The following is a 14,327-nucleotide window of genomic DNA, read 5'->3' on the forward strand; positions in this document are numbered from 1 at the left end:
AGAGAATAAACTGCTGTTGCTTTTCAAAATGCATAAATAAAATATGGCAATTTGCATTAAAAAATCACGTCCAAGTTATAAACTCAGCTGAACTGTGGTGTCTATTACCTGTCATTCTCTACATTCATTTCTGAACTGTTACCATTTGGATGTCACTTGCTTCAGGCTTTGTCTTGACTTCCTCTTTTTCACTACATGTTTACAGTGAGGAACAAATAATTAAAATGAAAGGGGTCTATAATTCTTAAGTCTGCAATATTATGTGTCTGACAAAAAGATAAGAGTTTTGTCTTTTTAATTTCCTTTAAATAGATGAAAATGGGAACTGTTGCAGACATTGCAAGCTGTTGCAGCAAATTAGGTAAATAATGAATGGTATGAAGGAAGCTTCTTCAAACAAAGCAATATTCATATTTTCAGCAGTTATTAAGACTTTGATAGGAAATGAAGTATAAATAACAGAAAATCAGGAGGCAGTGGATAGTACTTCCTTTTAAAAGCATGCCAAAAAACGTCAGTGACCTTAGGAAAGAAGCAGGCATAAAATGGGAAAAAACGCCTAAACATAAAAAAGTAGCAGTCAAATAAGAAAGTAGTAAGAAAAGGGGGAAAAACAAGGACAACTAATCACACTAACTTATTAGCTTTGGTTTTAGTACAGATATATTTAAAAATATTCCAATTTTGTATCACTGTTACAATATTTGATATACAAAAAGAAAGTAAAGGTGATATTAATGCCCTTGAAAAACTCACTGAACTTACTCTAAGAAAAAAATATTCAATATTCTCTAAGCTTTCATTACATTCAAGAATTTGTCACAAAATTATGTTTGACAGACAGAAAGTGCAAGAATCACCAATGCTAATATAATCTAAAAAAATCTGCGTGTATCTGTAGGGAAATATATAAAATACAGGAATTATTCAAGGTGGTTTGCTATGCAATATTCTGCTCCATATACCAAGTAACAGCTCAGGAATACTTATTTTGTGACTGTTACCTTTTTGGCAGGTTATAATTTTCTTCTGAAGCTGAAGGCACAAATCATTGAGATGGTCAGCTTGCCAGTACTTAAGAAACACTTTTCGGACTCCTATCTAGAATATAAACAGCAGAGAAATCATGAACAAATAAGGCCAAAACAATGACAGGCAAATAGAGATAGCATGTCAGCAATCCTGCAAAGGGTTGAAATAATATCTGCAATTTAGGCACAGTACAATGCCAATTCTTTAACAGAAATACAGTTATCACTTGGTTGAATAAAAGATGTATTTGTAAAGGATGAACAAGCTGTTAGACAGATAGTTCCACTTCAGTTCCAAAAATATGCAGAACAAATAGTACAATCTTCAAGCTAAATACAAGTTGGTGAAAAAGGCATTCTGAATCTAATTACTCTCATGTGTTAGACAACATAATAGAAAATAAGGTTTAGCTGTTATAAAGCAGAGGGGGTGTGTGCATGGAGAAAGGTGACAAGACAAATCCATGGGGAACAGAAAATGGTGACATAGCTGCCATTTGTGGAACAGGAAGAATTTAGCTGAAGTTGGAGGATGGGAGAAATTCACTGTCATTAGTGACAATGATTTCTTATATCCAGTAAAATTATCAATACTAGTTCCCAGCCTTGCTTACTGAAGCTGTGCTGTGGATCTCCTTTCAGAATCAAAGTCAGAGGGACTCACTTGTGAAAAATAATCTGCTAAGTATTGATTCTGGTGTTGTGTAATATCTGGATTTAATTCATCTAGCTCTTGACGTAACAACCATTAGAGACTCTCACTCCTTTAGAGAAAAATTTAGCTTGTTATACAAAAAGAAAACACCTTTCTTTTGATACCTTCTGAACAAGCTGAAAGAGTCCTAGAAAGTGATTTCTGTATTGTCTTCAAAAGCATTCCTTTCTACCAGACTTCAAAAACCACATACAACCTAGCAACTCTAAAACCACCAAGTAACTGGGAAAAAACCCCAAACAATAAACTGATCATTTTCTCAGGAATTTTGTAGAAGTAACTTCCTTCACTTCATAGAATTAAAAGGAACAGTGCCAGAAAACTGTGCTACCCTAAAAGATTCTAGATTTTGTCTAAACATTAAATTTATGGCTAATAGGCATACTGATTAATACAAGTCTGGCTAAAATTGCAGAAATTAATTTCAACTCGTTTGTCTCCAGCTTACAAGTTCACTCTCTTCTCACTGAACCATCCTGCTCCTCTGGTGCTTTTTACTTTAGATCTGGGAGAGAGGCATCTGGAGGGTGCTACAAACTGTAACTTCTTCCTATTGTATCAATAAGAAGGAGCTAGGTCTAGCATATGAGACAAGCACAAGGATCAAAAGAGTGGCTCTTTGCCTTTTCTTTATTGCATGGTGGTAGCAGGGCAAAAGAGGAAGCGCATCTCAGGTCTTGGCTTTTTCTAGGAAAGGGTCAGGGAGGGGATTTCTGGCTGTCTGCCAATAGGATAAGGACAGGAGGGACAGGTAAGACATTCCTTATACCTCTGGTATCGGATTACAACAGGAGGGTTAATTGCACACTCTTCCAAACAGTTCTTAATCCAGACACTGTCAGATGTACATCCTGATAGTGTTAGGTGACAGAATGCCAGGACATATATTTCACAGCTAAACTACACCGACTCAATTCAGAAATGGTTGTGGCACATTTTTGTCCCTTGACTTCTCTCTACTGTAGAGAGCAACTATTTTAAATTAAATGTTTTTAAAAATCTGTAATCCTGAAGTTTGAGCTAACAATGATGGTGCAATTAGTTAAAATCAGATGCATTCAAATGGCAAAACTGGAATGCTTTCTATTTGTTAGTATGTCTTTTCCCAATAAAGTAGTCCCTTTTGAATTATAGCCAAGTGTGTAGAAACTCAGCAATAGGAAATAGGCTTTCTTTGTGTGGGGGTTAATCTGAGGCAATCTCCCTGAGATCCAATTGTGCAGTCACATGCCACTCTTAGGGACATACTCTTATCTTCATTTTCTTGAATGATAACTTTCAACAATTTTTTTTACTTTTCTTCCTCAGCTTTCAAAATTCTCTGTTCACCTGGTTACCTTAACCCTTTGCTCATTGAAGAGTTTTTTCCCCATCCATCTTGTCAAACCACATCCTGAACCTGCATTATTACTAGTTATGGCTACTAATATATTCGTTGTCTTACTTACATTGCCTTAAATACAGAATTATTTTGTTAAAAAAATAACTGAATTATTATTCATATAGTTAACTGTAATTAAATTATCATGTGGTTATTATAATTACTATTTCATCTGAGCAGCTCTCAGAAAAATCCTGAGAACAAATACTTAATAAAATTACATTCCTCTAGTTCTTTATACTCCACCTTTCCTTTCTGCAAATTCTCTACATCACACACTTTTTTCACCTCCTGTCTCAGGCCTCTGCCAAATCATCCAATTTTTCCTTATTTCGCTTTTGTCCTTAAATACTCAGGTCCTGGCTTCTCCCCTCACTACAGCAATACTGATACTCCCACAGTAGAAAAGGGGGTGAAGAATTGCACTTTGAAACCTTAAAAAGGCTCTTATTACTAGTAAATGCCCATGGCAAAATAAACAACCACATTCTCAATTAGTCTCATCATTGACACACTGGTTTGTCACATATAGGCTATATTTCAAAAGTGTAATTTGACTAAACAATGCAATATATTGTGCAGTGTGCAGTCCCAAAATCACAGTCAGGGCAATTGCTGAAGCTATTATAGAATGGCTACAAGTGTCTGGCACTGCAGTCACAAAGATGTCCATGGGACATGCAAACCATTACTGCTCTCTTCTCTCATCCTGCACCCCAGGAACAATATAAATGGAGCTATTGTGGCATCACTTATGCTTTGAACTTCATTAGTAGGAGCCTGCTACAATTTTTAAGTGAATGAATAAATACAAATTGCCAATACAAATCTGTTTTTTACATTTGGACAAAAGCTATTTATAGATTTTTACATCATATGCCAGGTCTACAGAGAGTAGAGCTCTAGACAGAAGCAGAAACTGCTATAACATGTTTGATTATGTTAGTACAGATAGAAATCTCTGTTGCTTAGTCTTTGAGTTAAATCTGAGAGCCTCTAAGGCTGACCAAGAGAGCAAAATAGTCTCAACACTCTCTTTATAGCTCTGGTGTTCAGTGAAAGCAATAATGCTGAAAAATGTTGGAATTTCACATGTCACATATCAAAATAGTTTTTGAGGCTGCCACCTGTCTTCATTCTGGTCTCTTCTTTAATCACAAAATGTTTCCTGTTTGCCTAGGGAAAAAAAGGTTCAAATGTTCCTCCACTAAAACACTCACTTTTCAATATCTTTTCTGGACTACAAAGTGCTCTCATCTGAGTCTGAAATTTTAATGTCATTCAGACTCCTGTAAAAGTAAACCATCTGTGAATTACAGTTCATAGTTATTTTAATTAGGAAAGCATTAGGGTTTAAAATGTTGTTATTCAAAATGACACATTTTTTAAAGACTAAGTAAAATTGTCATTGATGACTACCAAAGCTTGAATTGCTGCTACAGGCTAGCTTTTTTTTTTTTTCCTGGAAATAAAGAGAAAGAATGGGAGAGAATTGTCCTTTTTCTCTTTTTTCTTCTTCTAGTCTCTTTTTTCTGTCTCTTTTTGGTTTTTTTTTTGTTTTTTTTGTTTTTTTTTTTTAATTTTACAGAAAAGGTGTAGGACGTAGAAGTACAGACATTCAAAACTATGGAATGGATGCTGAGATGGTGTGTAGGTGGCATGGAGGCAGTATTAGCTCATGCTTAATAGGTGTCAAGGGAATCTGTAAAGCTGTTCTTTAGTTTAAAAAAGGCAATTTGTGGGAGTGCTGTGTGTTTCTGGCAGTACTTTCAAAATAGCTATCTACAAAAGACAGAGAACTATAGTCTAATGATATTTTACACAATGACACACATTTTCACAGAGCATTAATGAAATTTAGAAAAAAGCCTTAATACTATTGTAAAATGTGTCTTCTTGCAGTGTACATATCTATAAAGATATTATAATGAAAAATACAGGGCACTGGTTTTTAAGAACTGAACTTTTATTTTTATAGGTTTACTCTCTCTGCTTTTCCTCATAAATTTTAAAAGTCCTTCTTTGTCTCCACAAATAGTGACATTGCACTGTGGTACATACTGAATAAATGTTTATTTATGGCCTTAGTATAAAGTGTGAGAGTAATCTGGTGTTCAAGCAAGTGACATCAAGCATTTGTATGTTTTTGTCAGGAGCTGGACTTTAGGAGAAAAGCTGCCATTCAGGTCTCTGGGAAAGGGCAGAATAATGGTCACTCCTTTTCCCTAAAATGCACAAACCTCACAGCTCTTAGTACTTGTGAGGCACCATGAAGAAATGCCTTCCAGGAAAGGAAGTGATCCGGCAATATAAGATGCATGTAGGAAACACTCAGGGAAACTCTACCCCAGTTTTATCTCATGGGATCTTGGCATTTTCCAGACATGTCATTCTAGTGTTCAGAATTCTAGAAACAGACACAGCACCAAAATGTGATTGTATATGCTCCTCCCCACCTCCTCCCCTGGCCTGCTCTGTGATCTCATTCCTAACCTGAGCCAAACCACTCACTCACAACACAGAAAAAACTCAGCAAGGGTCCCTTGGTGTGGATGAGAAATACAGGCAACGGGTGCCAGGGAAGACAATGGCACACAGAGGAAACCCTAAGGCAGGAGACTCGAAAACTAATCACAGACAAATAAGGGATGAAGACTGGTAGCAAATATGAAGCAAAGTATCTAGAAAAATGTCAAAAAGCAGGAGAGGTGGAAGGGGACAAAGGAAGAGGAAGACACAGAATCCAGATCTCAGATGCAAAAGAAAATTGAGTTAGCAAGACTAGAAATCGTAAGTAAAGCCTGAAAGGTGAATGGAGAGAGGAAGGAATATATTCCAGAGGGAAAAATATTTATTTTTCATAGAAATATGAGCTAAAAATAGAGCTTTGTGTTGAAAGAGTGAGAGCTTGTGAGCATTCTGAGATCAAAGTCAACCATCTGTCCTATTCTCTGCCTGAAGGGAAGGATGGATTTGTCTGGTGTGGCACAAGGTCACTGAGAAAGCTTGTGGGCAGTGCCTGGCCCAGGCCAGTCTTTGGGTAGTACTGGCGGTCAAAAGTCACTCCCTAGTGGTTTCTGCAACTAGTACATTATTTGCAACATGCAATGCAGTGACAAGATGGAACAAAAAAATGATGGGACAATATCTTTTTATTGATATAATCCAAAGCATGAGGGAAAATAGTTGCTTGTGTTCTAACAATTTCTGTTAGCATGAACCTGCTCACCCCCAGGATTTTGTTTTTTAATTGCCTAAAATAAAGTTGACTTTTTAAAGTGAGATATTCAAAACAAACAGGAAATTGACCTCAGTTAAAATTACTAAATAAAAAAGGAATGAGCTGGAATAAAATTTATGAGCTCTAAAGTTTTCCTACTTGAGGGAAAGAAAAAAGTTAGGAATTCCTTATATATTAGATTGCTTGCAAAGTTCTCCTGTACTTCAGTGGAGCAGGTACAAAGCATTTTTTACAGCATGACCACTTTAATTTTAAGCCAAAATAAACAGTTCTGTTTAAAAAATAACCTAAAATATTAACTAAGCATAAAATTTACATATGTATGATTTAATACACTGCTCATTCCTCTGATTTAATCATATGCCACTTATGTTCTACATTCTGCTCTTTAATCATAAATATACTTTTTCCCAAAAAGGACCATAGTGTGCTAATATTATGTGCTGGTACACTGAAATTTAAAAATACTTAAAGACAGCTCTATCAAATAAAATAAATGAAACACCCATAGTCTCTGACTGGTAAGAACTGTGGATCAGACTTTGTTTCCCCTCTGCAGTTCTGGAAGTGTTAGAAGAATTTGAAATCTCTAAATGGCTTTCTGGGATTTCTCCATATTGAGGGCTTATTTTCTGTTTCAATACTCAGGACTGCAAGTTTGATAATACAACTCCACAGTATCAAAGATCATTTCTCCACAAACACTGCTGGCTCCTGAAACAGCTTCAGCAATGTTTGTAGTTGTGAAAGTGTGAACTGGCACTAACACAGCATCTATCTCAAGCAACTACCTCATTTGGAGCTTTATTAACTGACTCTCCTGTGCTGCTTATTTCATACCTGATGAGTCCTTGGATCATCCCATTAGAGACTTAAGATTTGTCTTGTTCTTTGATAAATGAGTGATCTCTTGTGTTCAGAATTCAAAGCTACTGATAAGAAGGAATCATTGTGGGTTAGAGGAAGCAGGCTAAATATTGGAAAGACAATACAAGACAAAGCTTATATTAGAATCCTTATATTTTAAAGGATTGCAATCTTTTAACCAGATAAGCATTTCTAGCAGTCAGAGGCTGAAATATTCACTTTCAGTGAAGTCTGAGCTTTGCAGTGCGTGCATTTAACAGATGCACTTTATAGTAAAAGCAAATTAAATTGATGTTTTGTTTTTTTCTGGTATGGTACTAGTTTGCATTTCAGCAAGCTCCATCTGAAGTAACTCAGAAGGGTTAATTGCAGACTACTGACCTTAGTTAAACAAAATGTAGAGCTCCAAGTTTTGATGACAAAGCTCAGTAAGCTATGATCTAACTCTTTTTTATTGAATTTATATTTGCAAGCTTAACAGGGTGAGGAATGATAATCCAAACAAACGAAAGTTTCCTTATGTCAGTAAAAAGAGCCAAGGACTGTTTGTGCCCATACTTCTCCCAAAGCATGATAATGTTTGCAAATTAAGTCATACCATTGGGACAGTAGGTTTTTGCTTAGCTAATGCATCACTGTGTGACAATAAATGAACAGCACTGAAAATGAGGATTTCCTAATATAAAGACCTTCTCATATTCTGGGGGACAGGAGATTCTTCTGCTTTACATGGACCAGCCAGTATTTCTGCTCAATTTAACTCTAAAGGTACTAAATATCATCTCACTAACATCTCCAGGGGTTAAACAAGTCTATTTCTTTCTCTCTGCCTGGAGTAGAAATGGCTTGTTTTGATTTAGCAATCTGATTTTCTCTTAGAAAGTGCTTAAAAGTCACAGCAAGTAACCAAGCTTGTAGTGATCAAGTATATATTTAAGCTGAAAGAATACCTTATCAAGACTGCACACATAGTCAAGATGCAAAAATTGCCTTTCATTAGTAGCTCTGCACTTTCATAATTCCAGTATTTAAGTGCATGACTGAAACTGCATGGTATGTCAGCTTCAATGAAACCACTATTTTATTGTCCTAGTTTAGTTATCTCCAGCTCAGCTTACTCAAAGAACAACAATATTTTATAAAGCTATCCACACTTCTGTCCCTACGTGATGAAAAACAAGTCGGCAGGGAAGACCAGCCTGGCTGAATAGGGAGCATTTGCTGCAACTCAGGGAAAAAAGAGAGCCTGCAACCTTTGGAAGAAGGGCCAGGCAACTTAGGAAGAGTACAAGGATGTCACTAGATTATGTAGAAAAAAGGTTTAGAAAGGCAAAAGCTCAACTAGAACTCAATCTGGCCAAACTGGGAAAGATAATAAAAATCGTTTCTCTAAATGCATTAACAAAAAAAAACCAAAAACAAACAGGTCCATGGAAAATCTCCATCCTTTTTTGAATTAAAAGCAGAAAAGGCAAAGATATTTAGTGCCCTCTCTGCCTCAGTCTTCAGCAGAAAGACTAGGTATTTTCAAGGCAATAAGCCTCCTGAGCTACTAAACAGGGCCAGGGAACAGAATAGACTCCTTGTGACCCAAGAGGAAGTATGAAGTGACCTATTGTCCCACTCAGACACTCAGAGGCACTGGATGGGGTTGATCTGGGGGCACTGAAGGAGCTGGTGGAAGAGTTCACTATGACCTTCTCCATCATTTATCATCAGTCCTGGCTAACCAGGGAGATCCCAGACAACAGGAGCTTGGCCAATGTGATGTCCATCTACAATAAGGGCCTGAAGGAAGATCTGGGAAACCACAGGTCTGTCAGCCTGACCACAGTCCCAAGGAAGATTATGGAACTGCTCTTCTTGTGTGCCACCATACAGCACTTACAGGACAATCTGGGCATTAGCACCCAGCAGAGATTTAGAAAAGGCAGGTCCTGCCTGACCAGCTTGATCTCCTTTCATGACCAGTTGACCAGTCTAGTGAATGAGGGACGCAGCAAAACTGACACCAGGGTCCAATGAGTGGTGGTGACTGTGGCTGGTTCCACATCCAGCTGGTGACCAGTCACTAGTGGAGTTCTCCAAGGGGCCAGTCCTGTTTAATATGTTTATCAATGGTTTGCGTTGAGTTACTCCCAGCAAATTTGCAGGTCACACCAAGGTGGGTTGGAGTGTTGGTCTGCTGGGAGGCAGGAAGGCTCTGCAGAGGGATCTGGACAGGCTGGAGCAATGGGCCAAGACCCATTTAGCCTTTCAGGCTTGGGTCAGATTGGCTGGAAAGCAGCCTGGCAGAAAAGGACTTGGGGATGTTGGTTGAAAGCTGGATGAACATGAGCCAGTGTGTGCCCAGATGGCCAAGAAGGCCAAGGGCAGCCTGGCCTGTACCAGCAAGAGTGTGGTCAGCAAGGCAGTGCAGTAATTGTCCCTCTGTACTGGAGGCTGGTGAAGCCACACCTCAAGTGTCACACACCTCTGTGTCCATTTCTGGGCCCCATACTCCAACAGAGAAATTGAGGTTCTGGAGCATGTCCAGAGAAGGGCAATGGAGCTGGTGAAGGATCTGGAGTGCTCCTGTGAGGAGCTGAGGGAGCTTCCATTGTTTAGCCTGGAAAAAAGGAGGCTCAGGGAGGACCTTATCACTCTACAGCTACAATGCAAGGGGGTTGTAGAAGGGTGGGGGTCTGCCTCTCCCCCAGACAACTGGTGGCAGGACAAGAGGAAATGGCCTCAAGCTGTGCTAGAGGAGGTTCAGACTGGACATTAGGAAGAATTTTTTCACTGTAAGGGTGATGAAGTATTGGAACAGGTTGGTTAGGGAGATGGTGTAGTCACCATCCCTGGCAGTGTTCAAGAAACAATTCACATGCCACTTAGTGCTTATGGTCTGGTTGATGTGGTGGTGTTCAGGCAAAGATTAAATTCAGTGATCTTGGAGATCTTTTCCAACCCTAATTATTCTATGATAATAAGTACTTTTTTCTAACACATAAGCTGGTGAAACAAGCACAAGACATTGGCCAAGTAACAGTGTTTGCTCTTATGCTCTGTTAAACAGTAGAAAATAAACCAAAATCCGATCCTGGTATTGGATCTCCTGCACCTTCTGTCTATTTGAAAACAGACTGCAGTATTTACAGAGAAGAAAGAAAATGTTCTGTGAGTAGGGTCTGAGCTTTGTTGTTTTGTAGGTTAATAAAACACTTCTCAAACACAGCTTATGTGAGAAGGAAAAGATAAATTGTCCAGCAGGAAATAAATACAAAGATACCATTTTCTTTACTCATTTTCAGGGGTTTTAATTCAGAACACTTTTCCCCAGGTTAATATCACCTTTCTCAAAATGGAAGGGTGAGGTACATTATCAGAAGAAAGTTAAATAAAGTGTCATCCAGATTCACTAAGCTAAAATGTCCAGATCTATCTTTTTCACCCTCTGCCCTTGAGCTTATTGGAAACTTCATCTTTTGAGGATGACATATAAGCAGGAGGTTGATTTCAGATCTGTGTTACATTCTCCTAAATATCATTATCTTTGATGAGGGTGTTTTAGCTACCTTTTCAGTTCATTTTTTCACCTGAGTTTGCAAGAGCTCTTCAGGGAAGTGCATGTAATAGTGCTGGGGAAGACAATTTTTTGATTTATTCATGAACTCCTGCAACAAATAGATTTTCAGTTCCAGCAGTGACTCATTTGAAGTAGTTACTGCTGGCAACAGTGGCTGAATAAACTGGTTATATGTGTTACCCCCTGCTTTTTGGATGATTTTTAGTAACGCACTAGGGATGACTCCTTTCTTCTGAATTTGCTACCTGACATAATCCTTGCTTCCTATTTCCTTTTTTTCTTTCCTTTTCTCCTCCCTCTTTCTACCTTTTAAATGTTTACTTTTTTCAGAATCCTCTGCTGTAAAAGCATAGAGGAGAGCACCCATGACAAATGCAGATTGTGTAAGCTTCTTCATTTAGATTGTTATTTAAAGTTCAACTTTCATGATTAATCAAATGAATCAAAAAGATAATTGATAGTGAGATTATGTGACACAGACATTAGTCACTACTGCTGATAGTTAGGTATGGGGTTTTGAATCACCTATACCAAAACAGGTTGATACCAAGCTGGTATTCACTGGACATTAAAGAAATTTGACTTAGAATGAATTTTCTTCTTAAATTTTCTTCTATGCTTTTCATCTTTCCATTTGTATTTTTACCTCTCTGTGGCTGGAAGAAGGTGTATGGAGAAGGTCACTCATTTTTTCAAACCTTGTTCCTTACAGCTCAGTCTGTTGCCACGTGCATCTTAGTCACTGAGTGACAATGGTGTAACTCTCACCCCCAAACCCTCCTATTCCATTTAACTTATCAGTGTTTCAAGAGTTTTGTGCCTTTCTGGTGTGAAGGATAGTGCATTATGCATTGCTGTAGTTTTGCACACCTGGCTTCTCCTAGAGTTAATGAGATTCTGGAGTCAGAACTTCAAAAGACTGTTTAAGATCACATGTTTCAGTCCTCTGCATGATGGAAGGATTCTGTTTTGTGATTGCCTTTTAAAATTTTTGTCTTCCAAGGTTTCAAGCTTGTTTTCAAATGCCTCTCACTACAGAATTTCTACTCTTCAGCTCCAGGCTTTCATTGATGACCAACTGCTTTTTTCTGTGCTGTAAAAATGTTTTTTCTCTGGGGAAATAAACTTCATAGGCATCCTGCTCTGTGTTTCGTGACTGGAGCGCACTATACAATTACTGTTACACAGCTTTTGTCCAATGTCAAGCTAGTATTCCATTATAAGTTCTAAAAGTGAGAGGCTCTCTCATCTCCAGGTACTTGTAAATGAAAGTACAGTTTCTAGATGTTAATTATAGTTTTTTTTTTTTCAATAGGGAACCTTGTGGAAATGATGCCAAACATAGATCAGAGTAAACTTACAACACCTGGATAGGAAAAGCAAGTCTAGTGTAATATTGTTGTCTTTTTCAGTCTCTAGGCCTTTTCTATTGAGGGAGAGGAGCTGTATGAGCCATCTGCTTTGCTTGGTAACTAAACTGCATCTTGCAATGGTATTTTGATGAAATAACAATTTTCTTATGTGTCTGAGTGCAGGTGATTATGTATGTGTGCTCCTAGCCTAGTGGGGATCAACTTTTGTTCCTGTTGTTACTAAGGAATCTGGGCCACTGCAAAATACCCATAGCACACATTCTAACTTAGTCCTTGGTCTTTACTAACAGCTTGCAGAAACTCTTCTAGGCATCCTAATACTCAGAGGTCACACACTAATTAGAAGACTCCATTCTTTAAACAGAAGAAGCCTGTAGGAGTGCCCTAACCACTGTCCAATCCCTTCACTTCACAGCTGTCCCTGAAATTGGTCTGGAAGCTCCCTTGTGTAATAGATTTCAGTCTTGCTAGGCAGGAAAAAAGCCTGAATCTGAAGCTCACACTGCCTGCAGGAATGCTCTGTATGTGAAGCCACAGAAAGCTTCAATTCTATTCAATAGCTTCTATGCAAGGAAACACATTTTTCTTTTTAAAATGCACCTATTAAAGAAATCAGCTCTATTCAATTACAAAGCTATCCAAAGCAGATAACTGAGTACTCTGGACAAGTGGAGTCACCCACCTTGCACCCTTCATACTGGAGAGAATTAACTAGGATATAAATAGGATAAGAAGACAAGATAGAGAGTTGATAGTTTCCTGTTTAGTGTTTGGTATTATTTTTTTTTTTTCTAAACTATACTTGATGTTTGGCAACCTGAGGTTCTCTGCTGTATCTGTGGGTCAGCATGCTGGCACCTACAAATGTACTGACTACCTGGGAAATCCTAATTAGCTGTTTTGACTATACTCTGTTATGACAGTAGAGCATTTAGCACTGGATTTTAAAGAAATAAAATATGTAGGGTTGTTCAGGAGCCATTCAACCACTAAAATGTATATACCAAGTACCTTCAAAAACCTGGATAAAAATTTACATAGTGTGCATGGTTAATTGAGTCTTTTCTCTTTCCACAAGAATACCCTAAATTTTTGACACAATGATCACAGATACTCATAAAACTGAAAATCAGTTTGATAATTTACATAAGCATATATTAAATGTCAAAAGAATGCAGTGCTACAAAGGATCTGGTGGCTTCCCACCAATGGAAATGACTCTGCTAGCTTGTTTAAAGAATGATATTTAATTATTTTGTAGATCACAAACCTGCCAGCCTTGTAATTTACACTGCTGAAGAACAAGACGACATCTCTCCTTGGCATTCAACTTCTTCTTCTCTCCTGCTGCTGTATCAGCCAGATCTTTATACCTAGAAAAATCAGCAGAAGCAGAGTTACTCTAATGTTGGCCTGGTTGACATCTTTGTCAATTTCTTTGCAGAAATTGTCAGTTTTCCTTTGACTCTCAAAACTTTGATATCCAAACTGGAAGCTTGGGATTCTGATCAGGGTGAAGAAAACAAGAAGACAAACCACTCTAAATATTATATATTATTAGACATGACCTTAGTTAATAACAGTGATGCCTAAAACCCAAATTTGTTTCCTGTCAGTTCTTTGGATGCCTCACTGAAAATCAATGCCAAAGGAATGAATAGCTTCCCCAGTCAAGATCATTGGGATTGAACTCGGTCATTGAAAGGAGGAAAATATGTTTTCAGTATGTGTCATACTACTTATGCTTCCTGAAGAGAAATTAGTAAGAAAGTGACACTGACAAAAATGATTTTCATCAGTCTGAAATAAATTTTCATTTTGAACAGAAAATCATGTAGCAAAGAGATTTCCAGGAACTCAATCAGTTTACACTACTGGAAAGAAGTTCAAGAGGAGGCTTGATTATAGCACTGAGTACCTTCCAAGACAGAAAATTCTGGATATTAAAGGGCTCTTTGATGTGCCAGATAAAATATCAAGGAAGAAAACTTAAGTAATACAAAGTCCAATAAAGTATAAAATTCAAATTTATTTGGACTTATTACATTTATTGTAACTTATTACTAAATGGATTAATTTTATACATCTTAATTCTACATAATATTACTATACTTTATTGAAGGCATTCCTCTGTCTAGATCTGACTGCATG

The 14,327-nt window shown here is 37.7% G+C and overlaps 1 protein-coding gene across 1 annotated transcript in view; it reads right to left on the reverse strand.

Moving 5' to 3' along the window:
• The window catches only part of MYO16 (myosin XVI), a 353,826-nt gene that overhangs the window by 49,407 nt on the left and 290,092 nt on the right, over positions 1 to 14,327 (reverse strand). The window contains exons 28-29 of the mRNA XM_079322616.1: positions 13,447 to 13,549; positions 1,005 to 1,101 (exon numbers count right to left, since the gene is read on the reverse strand). Coding sequence (XP_079178742.1) covers positions 1,005 to 1,101; positions 13,447 to 13,549 — 200 coding nt within the window. The remainder of the gene's footprint in view (positions 1 to 1,004; positions 1,102 to 13,446; positions 13,550 to 14,327) is intronic.

Source organism: Erithacus rubecula, assembly GCF_903797595.1.
Source record: "Erithacus rubecula genome assembly, chromosome: 1".
Lineage (NCBI taxonomy): Eukaryota > Metazoa > Chordata > Aves > Passeriformes > Muscicapidae > Erithacus > Erithacus rubecula.